General features: G+C 38.4%; 1 protein-coding gene across 1 annotated transcript in view; it reads left to right on the top strand.

Moving 5' to 3' along the window:
* The first annotated feature begins 2,817 nt into the window (after window positions 1-2,817).
* wdr18 (WD repeat domain 18) overlaps window positions 2,818-17,938 on the top strand; it is a 54,798-nt gene continuing 39,677 nt past the window's right edge. Inside the window, exons 1-3 of the mRNA XM_041790419.1 lie at window positions 2,818-3,119; window positions 7,871-7,981; window positions 8,069-8,202. Coding sequence (XP_041646353.1) covers window positions 2,910-3,119; window positions 7,871-7,981; window positions 8,069-8,202 — 455 coding nt within the window. The 5' untranslated portion in view covers window positions 2,818-2,909. The remainder of the gene's footprint in view (window positions 3,120-7,870; window positions 7,982-8,068; window positions 8,203-17,938) is intronic.

Genomic DNA, 17,938 nt, shown 5'->3' with positions numbered 1-17,938 from the left:
GCTATGCCTTTGTATTTGTTCAGGTGTAGTTTATATGTTGGTTTAGATGAAGCCTATACGTTTGTATCTGTATGGGTGTAGTTTATGTGTTTGTTTAGGTATAGCCTATACATTTGTATCTGTACAGGTTTAGTTTATGTGTTTGTTTAGGTATAGCCTATACATTTGTATCTGTACAGGTTTAGTTTATGTGTTTGTTTAGGTGTTATCTATATGTTCATTTCTGTACAGGTGTAGATTATATGTTTGTTTAGGTGTAGTCTATATGTTCATTTCTGTACAGGTGTAGTTTATATGTTTGTTTAGATGTAGTCTGTATGTTAATCTCTGTACAGGTGTAGCTAATATGTTGGTGTAGGTGTAGTCTCTATGTTCATTTCTGTACAGGTGTAGTTTATATGTTTGTTTAGATGTAGTCTGTATGTTAATCTCTGTACAGGTGTAGCTAATATGTTGGTGTAGGTGTAGTCTCTATGTTCATTTCTGTACAGGTGTAGTTTATATGTTGGTTTAGGTGTAGTTTTTATGTTTTATTTCCGTACAGGTGTAGTTTATATGTTGGTTTAGGTGTAGTCTATATGTTCATTTCTGTACAGGTGTAGTTTATATGTTGGTTTAGGTGTAGTCTATATGTTAATCTCTGTACAGGTGTAGTTTATATGTTGTTTAGATGAAGCTTATACTTCTATCTCTGTACAGGTGTAGTTTATATATTGGTTTAGGTGTAGTCTATGTGTTCATCTCTGTATAGGTGTTGTTTATATGTTGGTTTTTGGGTGTAGTCTATGTGTTCATCTCTGTGTAGGTGTAGTTTATATGTTGGTTTAGGTGTAGTCTTTGTGTTCATCTCTGTATAGGTGTTGTTTATATGTTGGTTTAGGTGTAGTCTATGTGTTCATCTCTGTATAGGTGTTGTTTATATGTTGGGTTAGGTGTAGTCTATGTGTTCATCTCTGTATAGGTGTAGTTTATATGTTGGTTTAGGTGTAGTCTATGTTAATTTCTGTACAGGTGTAGTTTGTATGTTTGTTTAGGTGTAGTCTATATGTTTATCTCTCTATGGATGTAGTTTATATGTTTTTTTAAATGAATCTTATATTTCTATCTCTGTACAGGTGTAGATTATATGTTTGTGTAGGTGTAGTCTATATGTTTATCTCTCTATGGATGTAGTTTATATGTTTTTTTTTAGATGAATCTTATATTTCTATCTCTGTACAGGTGTAGATTATATGTTTGTGTAGGTGTAGTCTATATGTCTGTCTCTGTGTAGGTGTAGTAGGCTACTCACTGTGTCTCAGTGTCGGGGGCCAGCAGTCTGTGGTCGGCTCTCAGAGGGCCGCAGCGACGCTTCATACGACCTACGTCCTTACACTTCTGCTGCCGCGGCAACCAAGCTCACACAATGAGACTGAATACACACTATGAAAAACACACTTACACAGGTGGGGGAGGGGGGAGGATGACATCAGCAGCTCTGATTGGACAGTGTGACAGTGGAAGGAGGATTAAATTGAGCTGCTCTTCAGGACTAATTAGCCTGACGAGACACACACTGTTTACATCAGCACACACACTGAGCAGGTAGCTATTGAGTTGTTGACTTTTTTAGTGATGTTTGTTGTGTTTTTATTTGTATCAGTGTGCACACTTTATATTAAGCATTAATTAATAGAGAATAAGACGCTAATAAGATTTTCAAGATAATTATTAATATAAGTGAGTCTTTATAAATGTTAATCAAAAAATAATGAATAGATTTGTTCTTGCTTTTGAGACACTTATGACAAATTAAAAACTTGTTAACAGTTTTTACCTGGAATAAACATTAATAGGATGTTTATTAAGATTATTAAGACCTATCAGGATTGACTATAGAACATTAACATATTAATTTTTGACTTGTTTGATACTTGAAGGCACTGATTAGGAATTCAATTACCAATAAAGATAGTTTATAAAAAAATAAAAAGATATTAATAGAGATTAATAAGTACAGAGAAGAATAAGGAATTGAATTTTTTTAATCCAACTTTTCTTTTCAAATTCGGATATATCAGAATCAGCTTTATTGGCCAAGTATTCTTACGCAACAAGGAATATGACTCTGGTTAGCTTTGCTCTCAGTGTACAGGAACTACAAACATAAATAAACTGGCAAAAGTATTAACAATAATATTTATATATGTAGAATTTCTTGTTGGTATTATTCATACTAGTATAGATAAGTCCCTAAGTATTGATAGTATGGTTGCAGACGGGGACAGGGTGCAAGGATGCTGACTAGACATGAAAATAATAAAAAAATATCCGAGGATGTGGCAGATTTATATGCGTAAGATAATTTAAGATAGTTCATCAGTGCAATGTACATAAGATGTGAGTCTTTTACCTTAGAGTCTTCTTACAGTACTGACTTAGAGTTAATAGATTAATTTCTATCATTTGACTACTACACAGGGATAAATGTTGAATTCAGTGTATATCAGGGGATTACTTGTTAATGTTTACTTATGGATAAAAATAAATCACCTTCATTTTGTTCCCTCGGTGTTCCTCACTGAGACATGAGGCTGACAGAAGAAGACTCAGCTGAGCGCACACAGACACTCTCTGTTCACTTCATTAGGTACACCTGTTTAACTGCTCATTAATGCAGGAAGCTCATCAGCCAATCACAGGACCGTAACCAGTTATAAAATATTTGTTTTATTATCGTGTGTATGTGCGTTTAATTAATGACCTACACTCCCGTCCAGTAGGCGGCGATAAAGCACCAACACGTTTATCCGCCAACCGTCATAGAACAACGAAGAAGAGGAAGCAGCAGCCGGAGGAGAAGAAGAAGAAGTAAAGCAGCAGGAGCAGCATCACCCTCGTGTGCAGTGTTTTTGTTGTTTGGAGCCATCATGGCGGCTCCTCTAGAAGTGATCGTTAGCAGTGACTCCGGCTCTCAGCTCTGGAACTGTACCGTGTTTGATCTGCACAGCGGCTCCAGCCTGCTCTCTTACCGGGGAGGGAACAGCTCTGCCCGGACACTCACCGTCCTCAGCGGGGGGTACCTGATGTCTGCTCAGCTGGGGAAGAACTTCATCAACCTGTGGGAGGTCCAGAGGAAGGTAGGGGGACACCTGAGAACAGCAGGGAGCATCTCTACAGGTCAACAGTACAGTTAAATATCAGTAAAAGGCGGGAAAACGTCAGAGACAGACGCAGACCAAACCGGTTAGAGAGTCCCTCAGTTTACACTTCAACCTGTGGGAGGTCCAGGGGAAGGTAGGGGGGCACCCGGGTATGGAGGGGACACCTGGGTACAGCAGGGACGTGGACCAGGTCACTAATACTGTAACATACTGGCAAATGGCGGGAAAAACTCAAAGGCAGACTCAGAATAAACCTCCTACATCTAGTCAAGCAGCATGGTTTGGCTTTCCAGAGAGTGCTTAGCTAAAAACCTCCATATGGATACATTTATGACGATGAGGATTGAAACAATGAAATTATTCAGAAGCAATGAATCCAGAGTAGCAGAATCTGAGTAGGAGGGAGCAACAAGCTTTATGCTATACAGGAGGAGGCTGGGGTGGAGGAGGTGAAGCTTTGCTAGCAGCAGCCTGATGCATCACTATTTATGCAAGCACTACATCATCTTTAAATGGACCGCTGTGTTAAGAGAAAGAGCTGTGATTGGCTGTGGGAGCCGGAAGACAGTAATTGGTGTCTTCTGGCTATCAGGCAGTCGGCTATGGAGCTATTATTGTTGCAAAAGTATTTGCAAATGCGTACAAAGGTCTGCAAATGCATGCACAAATCCACAAATGTGTGTACAGATCTGCAAATGCGTGTAAAGATTTGCAAATGTGTGCAAAGTTTTGCAAATTTGTACAAAGATCCACAAATATCCACAAATGCATGCACTAATTTGCAAATATATAGACGAATTTGTATTTGTGGGCTTAGTTCATTTTGGTTCAGAATCTGCTTCTCAATTGGCTGTCATCAACATGTGACTTTTGCAACACTTGTACCACGCATGATTTGTACTCAGATCCGTAAGCGTGTACTTAGATTTGTCGGCGTTAAGGCTGTTGCCCTCAGCGCAGGCTCACAGGCAAGGCTGCCTTTCTCATCACAAAGGCATCACAGGAGGCAGCAGTTAAGACTTAGCAATGGCTCTATATAACGTCAGTGTGGAAGGAGAAATGTAATCGTATTATACTGTTATTGTTATATTCATATTTTCATCCCCATTATGACGCTGTATGAGCCGGGGGATGTTAGCAATAAGATCGATAGAGTGGTCTGTAACATTTATATTTATATAAATAATGGAGGAAGGGAGAGATTGTTGGTTATACACGGAGCTCAATGGCCCCAACCAATGTTGATATTTAAATCACATTACTTTGGTAGCGGATTTTTCTGGTACTTGAGGGGATTGCAGACAGGCCAGTGGTACGTTTTTTTTTTTTTAGAAAAGCCTGTAAAAGTGATTTTTGTGTAATATGTCCCCTTTTAGAAGCAAAGAAACATTTTGAATGTTATTATAAATTTATTTTACATTGTTTAAATTAATCTGAAATGCAGAGGAAACGTGAGTCATGTTAACCTGTTGTCTTTAGTTGATAAGAGGTAAAAAGTAGCTGGCTATAACTAAGTGAGTAATCAGCTGTTTTACTGACAGCTGGCTTTTATAGAACACTGGGACAAGTCATGGAACCAACCACAAACCAAAGATGGATAGATGTATTGATTTCTTTTTATTTGCAGCACTGGAGGCTGTTAACACCAGATAAACAGTTTATATATCCACTGCAGGGATGTATTTCACTTCCATCTGGGCGGCTGCCACAGAGTGTGTTGGAAAGGACAGATCTATGATGATTGGACAAGAGTTCTGTCAGATTTATTATGGACCTATCAGTGGAGCCAGCTGGTGAGTGAAACTCCCTCCAAAGCCAGTTGGGAAAAAAAACAAAATGTCATTTCCACCAATAACAGCTTTAGTTTAGGCTCTTTGCTCTTCTAATAAAGAAATGTTGAATAAAGATATTTACTTTACAGTTTTTCCACCAGCAGACTTTTATTATCTTAAATGAAACACCTGATGTTCAGGTATGTTATGATGCTGTTTTAGTGTAAAGTCATTTGGATGATGTTGACCAGCGTATGACACCCTCTCTTTTTCTCTCCGTGATTTTGATTCAGTATAGGAAGAACCCGCTTACTGATGATCTGATGGATAATTTGTTGTGTTTAAAGTAGAACAGGGGTGTCAAACTCAAGGCCAGGGGGCCAAATCCGGCCCGTGGTACAGTTATGTCTGGCCTGCAAGATCATATCATATTTTTATTCTAAAACCAGTGTGAGGTCAGCAGATTTCCTTCAGTATAAAATGTAAACTTAACTTTGATGACTTAAAAAGTCATAAAATTAGAAACAGAAAGACTAAAAACAATTAGATAAAAAGTCAGGAATGTGGGAAAATAAATTTTGTTTTCATTTCATATTTTCAAGTTTGCATCTCATAATTAAACTTAGGAGTTTGACTTTTTATTTCATTTTTGACCTCTTCAATTCATAATTCTGATTTTTCATTTCTAATTTGAACTTTTAGATTTAAAAATTTAATTTGAAGTGATTTTGATATTCTAAACCAGGGGCGTCAAACTCAATCACAGCAGGGGCCGGATTCTGGATTCAGGACTAACCTGAGGGCCTACCGGGGTCACCTTTTTAACCATAAACTGTCAACCTTGTTTCACCGGTAATAAAATATGAACAAAGAAACAGTACTGAAAATAAACGATTTTGACATTTAAAACGTCAAAAAGATAAATGTAAAAGCTCACAATCTGAGAAAAGTAAATTTATTAGTTTAAAAAATCAAGAAATTGAAAAATAATGATTTTTAATGGCAAATATATAAGAAAGAAAGTCAAAATCATGAGTTTAAAAGGTCAAAATATGAAATAACATTGTAATCATGAAATAAAAAGTCAAATATTCAAAATTTGTAATTGTGAGTGTAAAAGGTCAAACTGGGATTATAAAGTTAAAGTTTGGAGTCAAAAATATGAGATAAAATACAAAGTAATTGGTTAAAAAGGTCAAAATATCACTTAAAATTAGAATTATGAATCTTAAAGCTCAAAATATTATATGAGAAGTCAAAATTATGAGTTGAAATGCTCAAAGTATGACATTAAAAGTCAGAATCCTAAGTTTGAGTCCTAATTGTGAGATGCTAAATTGAAAATGTGAAATTAAAACACAAATTAATTTCTTTTCCCACATTCCTGACCTCTTGTCTAAATATTTTTCCTCCTTACTTTTTCAGATTTTGTGACTAAACAAGGAGATCTTAAATCATCAAGGATAAGTTGACATTTTTATACTTGAGGAAATCTGCAGACCTCAGACTGATGGGACAGTTAGAACAGAAATATGAGATCATGTTACGGGCCGGATTTGTGCCCTGGGCCTTGAGTTTGACACCTGTGTTCTTAACTAATCGAATTTTATCTTACATTTGACTTTACTTTGGTTTTTAATCCCATAATTTGACCTTTTAGACTCACAATTTGAAAACTTAACTCATATCTTGGCCTTTAAAACGCAGGTTTTCAAATGTTCCTCATATTTGCCTTTTAAAAACATTTGGACTTTTTATTTCATATTTGAATGTTTGGACTAAAATTTTTATTTGAAGTCATATTTTGATATTTTAAACTCATCAAATTTGATTTTCCATCTGACTCCTGCCTTTGGTTTTTAATCCCATAGTTTGACCTTTTAGACTCATGATTTCAACTTTCTTCCGTATTTGCTTTTCGAAAACATTCAGACATTTTATTTCATATTTGGACATTTGATTAAAATTTTTATTTGAAGTCATATTTTGATATTTTAAATTCATCAAATTCTATCTCACATTTGACCTTTTCAACTCCTCACTTTGATTTTTAATCCCAATTTTTGACCTTTTAGACTCACAATTTCATACTTTAACTCAGATTTTGACCTTTAAAACTCATGATTTTAAATTTTCTCATATTGAGCTTTGAAAAAAATCATGATTTCAACTTTCTTTAATATATTTGCCTTTTAAAAACCTTAGTTTGACTTTTAAACTCGTGTTTTGACCTTCTGAACTAATAAATTTGACTTTTTCTTTTTGACTTAAAAATCTCAGAATCATTTATTGTCATGGCTAAGTTTTATTTTCCCCCCAAAATTCATCAGTGGTGAGTATGAGGTTGACACTTTATGGTTAGTGTTGACCCTGTTAGAATCTCATGTTAGACCTAAATTTAGAATCTGGCCCCTGCTGTGAGTGAGTTTGACACCCCTGGAGTAGAAGGAGGAAGGATAGATAATCGATGGGTGATCTAGCTTGGGTTTAATTACAGAAAAAGCAGCGTACACTGTGATGTGTCTGAACAGAGGAGACGGTTCACAAAGGATCAGAGCGGGCCTGAACTTTCAGCACCGTCCTGTCTTTTCTGTGTTTGATTCTGGGATTTGTCAGTCTCAGCAGGACAGTTTTTTATAGCTCTAAATCCAGACAGGGAGTCTCTGCAGGAGCAGGCCGATCAATGAAGTAAATACTGTCATCTTTTAGGGGTTGTTTGACTTTTACCGGTGTAAAAGTTGAGTCCCCATCTTTCTCTTGTTCAAGCTTCTGTTCTGCTGTTGGACAAAGTATCATCATGTACCTGTCAGAGTGTTATTTTAACAAGCAGGGAGAAGCTAGACTCTTTGGTTGGGGCGAATCCTCCTCAGGTTTCATGACGTTTGTGAGCGTTCACATCACTTTGGTGGTCTCTCATCTTTGACCATAAAAACACAACTTCCTGTTTGTCCTCAGGATCAGCTGGTGCATAAGATCGTGTGTCCAGGTGTGATCACTAGTCTGACCGCCTCACCTAACGGACTCTTCCTTGCTGCAGCCGTCACTGAGGCCATCTACCTGTGGGAGGTGAGTGAGCTGAATGTGCAGTAAATTAACCTTTGAACAACTAAAGAAAACAGGCTGAATTTATCCCCCGTCCTCTGATTGGTCCAGGTATCTACAGGTAAGCTGCTCTCAGTCCTCAGCCGTCATTATCAGGATGTCACCTGCCTGAAGTTTACAGATGACAGCAGCCATTTTGTTTCTGGAGGGAAAGACAACCTGGCCCTGGTGTGGAGTCTGAGCAGGTAAGACACACCTGAACACACCTGTACAGGTTCAGGCTGCTGTGATTCAGATGTGACACCTTTTCCACCTCTAAACACCACCTCCCATGGTCTGAATTAGAGATGTGGCTTGGACCAGCAGTAAGAGAATTGAGACTAACTTGGACCTGTAATAGGAGACTGACTTTAACCTGTAGTAAGGGGCTTGACTTGGTCCTCTAATAAGGGACTAGAAACTGACTTGGACCAGTAGTAAGAGAATTGAGACTAACTTGGACCTGTAATAAGAGACTGACTTTAACCTGTAGTAAGAGGCTTGACTTGGTCCTCTAATAAGGGACTAGAAACTGACTTGGACCAGTAGTAAGAGAATTGAGACTAACTTGGACCTGTAATAAGGGACTGACTTTGACCTGTAGTAAGAGACTTGACTTGGACCTCTAATAAGAGACTAGAAACTGACTTGGACCAGTAGTAAGAGGTTTGAGACTTGACTTGGACCTGTAATAAGAGACTTGACATTGACTTGGACCTGTTGTAGGGGACTTGAGACTTGACATGGACCTGTAAAAAGAGACTTGAGAATGACTTGGACCAATAGTAAGAGACTTGAGACTAACTTTTAATAACTTTAATAACTCTCTTACTACTTTGACCTGTAGTAAGAGACATTAGACTTGACTTGGTCCTCTAATAAGAGACTTGAAACTGACTTGGACCTTTAGAAAGAGATTTGAGACTGGCTTGGACCTGTAGTCAGAGACTTGTGACTGACTTGGACCTGTTGTAGGAGACTTGAGACTTGACTTAGACCTATAATAAGAGGCTTGAGACTGACTTAGACCTGTAGTAAGAGACTGACTTGGGCCTGTAGTAGGAGACTTGAGACTGGCTTGGATCTGTAGTAGGAGACTTGTGATGGACTTGGACCTATTGTAGGAGAGTTTAGACTTGACTTAGACCTGTAATAAGAGACTTGAGACTGACTTAGACCTGTAGTAATAGACTTAAGAATGACTTGGGCCTGTAAAAAGAGACTTGAGACTTGACTTGGACCTGTAGTGAGAGACTTATCTCTGCTTTAAATCCAACATGGTGGACCCTGACAGCTCTGCTCCACTGAGGGAACCTCCATCCTTCATAGAGGTCTGTCTGTAGTTTGGGTTTAAAACTATGTAGATGAAGGATCATAGATGAGCTACATGGGGGCAAATGTAAAATAATGATAGTTTGTGATCAATTTTTAATGCAGATTTTAATGTTGTTAAACAGTGTGCTTGGTTGGAAGGGTCTTTGCAGAATTTCCAACTTTATTTCTCAGAGAATGTGTTTCATGTAGGTGCAGAATAGGGATGTATGTTTATAGTATCCCAGTGTCTTCATATTCATATAGGCTACAACAACCCTAGTTCCAAAAAATGACAGTTAAACCTGGATCATGGAGATTAATTTCACAGTAAACAGACTCAGGATTAACAGACTCATAGTTTGAACTCAACCTGCTTTATAAATCGGCCTCTAGTATTAAACTCCCCCCCGTGTTGTAAACAAACGTTGCTGTTGTTGCTGCAGACCTTGAGGTCTCAATCCTCCTCTCTGTGATCTCTGATGTCTTTAATTAATTCTTATAAATGAACTTGAACCTGAATGCCCATTTATCCTTTATTTTTCCTGTCAGTTCATCCTTCTAAATGAACCCTGATGTTGGTTTATCTTTTTTTTTCCTCCTGAATAATCTTAGTCTCAGTGACTCCTTCTGCTCCTGCTGACTAACAGGTTAGTCTGCAGTCTGCTGAACTTCACTCATCATCATCCACAACCTTGATATTGATCCTAATATTGATCATTAACCTCCGTCTCTGTTGTTGTGACCTTTCTTTATAAAGGTTCTAGATCAGATCATTGTGTTTACAGAAATCGAGTTAATATTGATCAGACACTTTACTGAATGTGTAATCAGATTTAATACGGATTTATAAACAGCCTCTAGAGGGCGCTGCAGACATTATGCATGAACTGCTGAGTCAGATTTTTATAAATTGGTTCACCAGGTTCCCCTTTGTAACATCAGATGTAAATGTTTCTGCAGCAGCCCTAGTGGCTACAAGCCTAGGTAAAGACTGTGCTTCTTTATTAAACATTTTAGTAAAATCCAAACAAAAAACTGTAATAAAGTCAAAGAATGAAGAGGTTTTATTCCAAACGTCCACTGGGGGGAGCTCTAACACCAGCTGAGGCCACACACTCACTGACTGCTGCCTGTTGCCATGGAAACACACCCAAAGACAGACTCAGCTGGGTCCGATCCCACCTGTCAGACCAGAACTAGAAACATCTGATCAGCTGATTGATTAGCCAATCGATGGATCAGCTGATTGATCCAGAATCAGAACCAGGTGCTGCTGCCAGGTGGGGCAGAGGAGGAAGCTGATTGGCCGATCCTGACTGAAATGGTGTCGTCAGTTTTTGTGTTTGGTGTGACGACAAGGGGCAGCAAAAAATGATGGGAAGCCTGATCTGAATCTTAAAAATGTTTTTTTTTCTTAGTCAGAAGATTTTGAATGAAACTGTTTATGTGATTAAAAACATGAAATGTAATTAAAAACATAAAAACAAAGATTATTTTTTTTTACTAAGTTAACCGTTAATAACTGTTAGTAATGCATAGAATAATAAAGATTAATTCTTCATAAAAAAGATAACTGTTAACTATGAATTATAACTTATTTAATAACTAAGAATAATTAATGTGAGGAAATAACCATCACAACTACTGCTACAATTAATTTGGACATTGTAAATGATATTATCATTTGTAAAAAACTCACTTCAGGCAGGAGAATTCATTTGGATTTAAACTCACACACTTGAGACTTGCCTTGCACCTGTAATAAAAGACTAAAAACTGACTTGGGACTATAATTCAAGACTTGAGACTGACTTAGACCAGTAAAAAGAGATTTGAGACTCACTTGGACCAGTAGTAAGAGACTTGAGACTGACATGGACCTGTAGTAAGTGACGTGAGGCTGACTTGGACAAATAATAAAAGACTTGAGACTTGACTTGGACCTGTAGTAAGAGACCTGAGGCTGACTTGGACCTATGATAAGAGACTTGAGACTGACTTGGAACAGTAATTAAAGACTTGAGACTGACTGGGACCTGAAGTAAGAGACTTCAGACTGGCATTGACCTATAGTAGAAGACTTGAGACTGACTTGGACCTGAATAAGAGACTTGAGACTGGCCTGGACCTGTAATAAGAGACTTGAGACTGACTTAGACTGATACTATAAGACTTGAGACTTGACTTGGGCCTTTAGGGAGAGACATGAGACTTGACTTGGACCTGTGATAAGAGACTTGAGACTGGCTTGGACCTGTAGTAGGAGACTTGAGACCGACTTGTAGCAAGAGACTTGAGACTGGTCTGGGCCTGTAGTAGGAGACTAGTGACTTACTTGTAGTAAGAGACTTGAGACTTGACTTGGACCTGTAATAAAAGACTTGAGACCCACTTGTACTAAGAGACTTGAGACTGACTCGTAGTAAGAGACTTGTGACTGACTTGGAGAAGAGGTAAGAGGTTGAGACTAACTTAGACCTGCAACAAAGAGACTTGGAACTGACTTGGACCAGTAACAAAGAGACTTTTGACTGACTTGGACCTGTAGTAAGAGACTTGGGACTAACTTAGACCTGTAATAAGAGACTTGGAACTGAGTTGGACCTTTAGTGAGAGACTTGAGACTAACTTAGACATGTAGTGAGAGACTTGAGACTAACTTGGACCTGTGAAAAGTGACTTGAGACTGACTTAGACCTATGATAAGAGACTTGAGACTGACGGACCTGTTGTAGGAGACTTGAGACTGACTTGAACCTGTAGTCAGAGACTTGAGACTAACTCAGACCTGTAAAACGAGACTTGAGACTGACTTGGACCTGTAGTAAGAGACTTGAGACTGACATGGACCTGTAAAAAGAGACTTTGGACTGACTTGGACCTGTAGTAGGAGACTTGAGACTAACTTAGACCTGTAAAAAGAGACTTGGGACTGACTTGGACTTTTAATAAGAGACTTGAGACTAACTTAGGCATGTAAAAAGAGACTTGAGACTGACTTGGACTTTTAATAAGAGACTTGAGACTGACTTGGGCCTGTAATAAGAGACTTGAGACTGACTTGGACCTGTAATAAGAGACTTGAGACTGACTTGGACCTGTAGTGAGAGACTTATCTCTGCTTTAAATCCAACATGGTGGACCCTGACAGCTCTGCTCCACTGAGGGAACCTCCATCCTTCATAGAGGTCTGTCTGTAGTTTGGGTTTAAAACTATGTAGATGGAGGATCATAGATGAGCTACATGGGGGCAAATGTAAAATAATGATAGTTTGTGATCAATTTTTAATGCAGATTTTAATTTTGTTAAACAGAGTGCTTGGTTGGAAGGGTCTTGGCTGAATTTTCAACTTTATTTCTCAGAGAATGTGTTTTATATTGGTGCAGAATTGTTTTTTTAACTAAAACATCTCTGCATGAATCAGTGCCAGCTTTCTAGCAGATACCTGAAGATTTAGAGCTAGAACTGACTGGTTTATGGAACTGTTCATGATTCCTCCCACCTTAACTCAAGCCCCAGTTCCAGCTGAACAATGACAGCGTGTTGGAGGCAGCATCATGCTTCAGGGCTGTTTTTGAGACCTGAATCTCTGCATCTTGAGCCCTGGAGGGGGACTTTTACGGCTTTTCTCTCTGGTGATTTGAAATTCACCAATGAAATCCAAACAATGGTTTACTGCTCAGTAAATCCGCCACAAAGAGTGCAGTTTAAATGAGCAGCATCCTCAATTCAGAGCAAGTAAGCAGAGCTGCTCTCTACTCCTCAGATTGTCTTATTGTTTAGATTGAGAGTCTGCTGGTGTCAGAGTTTTCATCACTGTGAGATTGAGATGGAGTGAATTATGAACCGTTCCAAATACCAGTCAGTACTGGCACCAAACCCTCAGGTGTCTATTAGAAAGATGGAGATGAATTTCTCAGTTCCAGCATGACACTGAGCCAAAGCATACGTCCATATCTACAGGAGAGAGGCTTCACCAGAGGAAGGGGGGAGTCACGCTGTGGCATGGTTCGAAACAGCTTGGCCTTGTGTGAAAGCACCCTAAGACCACAAAATCTGGACCCCTTAAAACAGGGGTGTCAAACTCAGTCACAGCAGGTGCTGGATTCTGAATTTAGGTCCAACCTGAGGGCCTAACAGAGTCAACATTTAACCAGAAACGGTCAACATAATTTTCACCACTAATGAAATATGGAAAAAAAAGAACTGATGATAGTTGATTTTGACATTAAAAAAGTCAAAATTATACATTTAAAGTCTCAAAATCTGAGATAAAAAGACAAACCTATTAGTAAAAAGTGTCAAAGCATGAAATTGGAATTCAAAATTAAGTTTAAAATGCAAAAATATGAAATAGAAATTTTAAATCACAAGAATTATAGGTGAAAATATGAGATAAAATTAAAAAACACAAGTGTTAAACATCAAAATGCTAAATAAAAATTAAAAAGGTAAAAATAAGATATAGAAGTAAAAAAATCAGTTTAAAATGTCAAAAATAAAAACCAAAATTCTGAGTTTAAAGGTGAACTTATGAGGTAAAAAGATGAAACCATGAGTTAAAAAAAAATAAATAAAAAATTGATAAAAGCCTAAACAATACATTTTAAAGGTCAAAATCTGAGATAAAGTTTTAAAACATGAGTATAAAATTAAAAATGTGAGATAAAATTCAAATCATGGGTTTTAAATTTTTAACTGAGTTTTTAAAGGCCAAAATGTGGGATAAAATTCAAAATCATGAGTTGAAAAGGTCACTTAAAATTTTTAAATGTTATTCTGAAAGGTCAAAAGATTAAATTAAAATTCAAAATGAAGTTTTTTAAAGGCAAAAATGTTAAATAGAAATTAAGAGATAAGATTAAAAAACAAATTTTAAACATCAAAAAACTAAAAATTTGAGATCATGAGTTTAAAAGGAAAAAAGAGATAAAAGCCTAAACAATACATTTTAAAAGTCAAAATATGAGATACACTTTTTAATCATGGGTTTAAAATTAAAAAAAAAATGGGAAAAAATTCAAATCATGGGTTTTAAATTTTTAACTGAGTTTTTTAAAGGCAAAATATGGGATTAAAAGTCTAGGTTAGGAGTTCAAAAGGCCAAAATGTAGAATAAAATTCAAAATCATGAGTTGAAAAGGTCACTTAAAATTTTAAATGTTATTCTGAACAGTTAAAATATGAAATTAAAAGCCAAAATCATAAGTTAAAGTTCTAATTTTGAGATGCAAAAGTGAAAATTTGACTTGAAAACAAAAACTAATTTTATTTTCCCACCCTTTTGGCTTTTTAACTCATCATTTTTCTCTTTCCTTTTTCAAATTTAGATGATTTCACAAGGATATTTCAAACCAACAAGGTAAAATTTACATTTTTATACAGGAGGAAATCTGCAGACCTTATGCGGGTGGACCAGTTATAATAAGTATATGATTTGATCTCGCGGGCCGGGTATAACTGTACCACGGGCAGGATTTGGCCCCCGGGCCTTGAGTTTGACACCCCTGCCTTAAAATAAAGGGACTAATCTAATAACACTGGGATATGATAGCACTGTAAAACCAGCGACCTTCTAAGGAGTCACAGCTACAAGAAACTCTTCTTTAATAACCACATAAGTTTAAAGGAGCGATCAGAGAGAACTCCAGCATTTATGGATTGCTGATTTATCTAGTGTCGTCTATATGTAGTCAGACTCCTGTCAGACCCGGTCTCTGGTCTCTCTCCTTCACTAACAGTGAGCTGATGGATGTCTGTCTCTGGATTTCCTGCTGTCTCCCTCTGCTCTGATGCAGACAGCTCCAGTTTCCTCTCATCCTCGCCCCTCCTCTGCTTCATTTAGAGAAAATCCCAACACCTTCCAGATCGAATCCCTCTGCTGTCATTTCAAAGCGGCGACATCCTCGTTCTCTTTAACGAGTCCTGAAGCCAGAAGATCCTGTCGCTCCTCTCTAAAGAAGAGCCTTTAAACTCCAGGCTTCTGTGTGGATCAGCGACCACACCAGATCTATTAGACGAGACTGTAGAAAGAAAGACTTGGCTGACTGCAGAGCTCCATCATATTAACACAGATCTTAGATAACTGTGGCAGCAGCCAGAACACAAGACTATCAGAGGATCTCTTCCTGTTGTGGCTGTGCTAAATCCCCTCAGGAGTCCACCTTTATGAGTTTTCTGCCTATCTCACTTCCACGCCGTAATCAGATCATTTCTGCCTCAAACACTAAGATATAGTTAATATTAGCAGCTTAAAGCCAGTGTTTTCTCGAGGGTTGTCTGTTAGGAGTGGTACTTTAACAAAAGGAAGGCTGATTTGTTAATATTTTTAAAAATTTCCTCATTTGGTTCAGTTAGTCCATGGGAGCTGGAGTCTATCCTGGCTGTTGTTGGGCAAGAGGCAGGGGTACACTCTGGACTGGTCACCAGCCAATCACAGCGCTGACACACAGGGGATTTATAGATTAGGGCTGAACAATTCAGGAAAATAATCGAATTGTGATTTTTTTAACATGCAAGTTTTTCTTACTATTTCTTCATCTTGTGTGTTTTCCAACAAACACAAGCAATAAATCACTCTCTGCTATAACCAACACAACATTAGCTTAAAGGTCACATATTTTACCCTTTTAAGACAAGTTTATATTGTTCTCAGAGGTCCCCAAAACATGCCTGTGAAGTTTGTTGCTGAAAAAACACTCCAGTATTGGATGTTTGCATGTCTAAAAACCCCTCTGTTTCAGCCCTGCTCAGAACGAGCTGTCTGACTCCACCCCTCTCAGGAAATGGGTGTGGCTTAATGGAGGTGGCTGAGAGGAGGGTGGAACTTTCCTTCAAGCGGGGAGGGCCAACCAAACCTGGGGGCGGGGCTTACTCCCCACATGACATCATGAGGGGAAAATCTGAATGGTGGAGGGGGGGGATTGTGACCTTTAAACTAGGGCTGAACAATTTAGAAAAAATATGTAATTGTGATGATTTTGACTCGTATTGTTTTTAGGGGAGTGATAATTTTTGTCATTTTCACATTTAATAAAAAAGTATAAAAATAAGGAAAACAGGATTTATGTAGACTATTCTAATGTGTAATGGACAACATTTCTGCTGCAAAAAATAGTTTTAAACTGAAATTTTGACCCTAGATGGGGAGCAAGAGGTGATTTCTGCAAAGAGAAGCTCCACCAGAGGGCCAGTTTTGTACTGCTAACAACTGTGTGGAAATACAACATCTAAAGCTGCGTGTGTGTCCCAGGAATAGTGACACATCCAGGCAGCTGATACAGCAGCAGGTGTGGATTAGAAGTCTCCATCTAAAGCCTGGATGAGCGCTGTCACATGCCACTCACGTATGGTCTGTTTCCATAGAGTAGTCTGGGTTGGCTCACTACAGTTTGCCATGGTTTAGCACATTAGAGTCACCAGTTAACCTAATGAGCATGCTTTTGGACAGTGGGAGGAAACTGGAGTACCCAGAGAGAACCCACACATACAGACAGAGAACATGTAACCTCCACACAGAAAGACCCGCCTGATCGGGATTTAAACCAGGATCGGTGTCGAAGACATATAGATGGATCCTGTGAACACTCGACACAGTGCAGGCCAGCAGGGGGCAGGAGAGGGGGGCCAATCATGCTTTAGCACAGGGCAGGGCTGCTGACCCAGTGTGGGTGTATCTTTAGCGGGCCTCCCCTGTTAGAAAGTCCAGATCCAGCCCTCCACACTAAAGGAATGTTGTGTAACTTTGATAGGAGAGAGCAGGTAATGAGAAGAAGGGGGACTCTGGTTTAACTGAGGTGAAAGTCAGAAGCCTTCTCAAAGATGTATGATCGTCTCTCCTTCATCCATGAGAAAAGTTCCCTGAAACAGCACTGTTCACCGCTCTAACTCTAATTAAAGTCAAACTAGATCGCCCATCCATGATATCCTCCCTCTCTATACACATAAGCCAATAATAATCCATCCAGATCATTGAAAAGTAGACAGAATCAAAATCAGTGCTGTGAAAAATGGATGTACACCACCTTCTGAGCAGTGTCATTAAAACCTTAAAAGTCAGCGTGTGAATAAAAGCTGTCTCTATTGTAAATGTTTCAGAGAAATCTCTTTTAAAGAAGGCGATAGAATATGGGATAAGAAAAGGAGACAGTCGTAACTTCTTTATGTGAAAGGCTCAGACTAAATTCATCCCCTGGCGCTGCCTCAGAGATGAGGCCATGTGTCAGTCAGTGTGATGGTGTCAGAGATGAAAACTCACCCTAGGTTGGAGCTAGAGATGATCAAATGCTTTGTTCAAACCTCAGTATCAGCCGCCATCTCCTGCATCCAACTTCTGAATCAGGTTAGAGTTTTTACTGGACAGGAGAGGTGCCAGATCTGATTTTTTTTCATGGTCAAACATGAGTGGCAGATAAAGATGTGATGGAGAATAGTCGTTATTGGCCCTGACCAATAACAATCTGGCTTAGATTGTTCCCAGCTCTTACTAAAAGCATCCTCCTGTCACTTAAACTCACATTAGTCAAACCCTGACTAGGAAACCTGCATTGTATCCACAAACGCCAAAGACTACTTTCTAAAGTTCCCTTTCTCAGTGAAGTTTTGGAGGAAGCCATCCTCTGACAGAT

Source organism: Cheilinus undulatus, linkage group 7 (assembly GCF_018320785.1).
Source record: "Cheilinus undulatus linkage group 7, ASM1832078v1, whole genome shotgun sequence".
Classification (NCBI taxonomy): Eukaryota; Metazoa; Chordata; class Actinopteri; order Labriformes; family Labridae; genus Cheilinus; species Cheilinus undulatus.
This window is presented reverse-complemented; position numbering and strand designations above follow the sequence as displayed.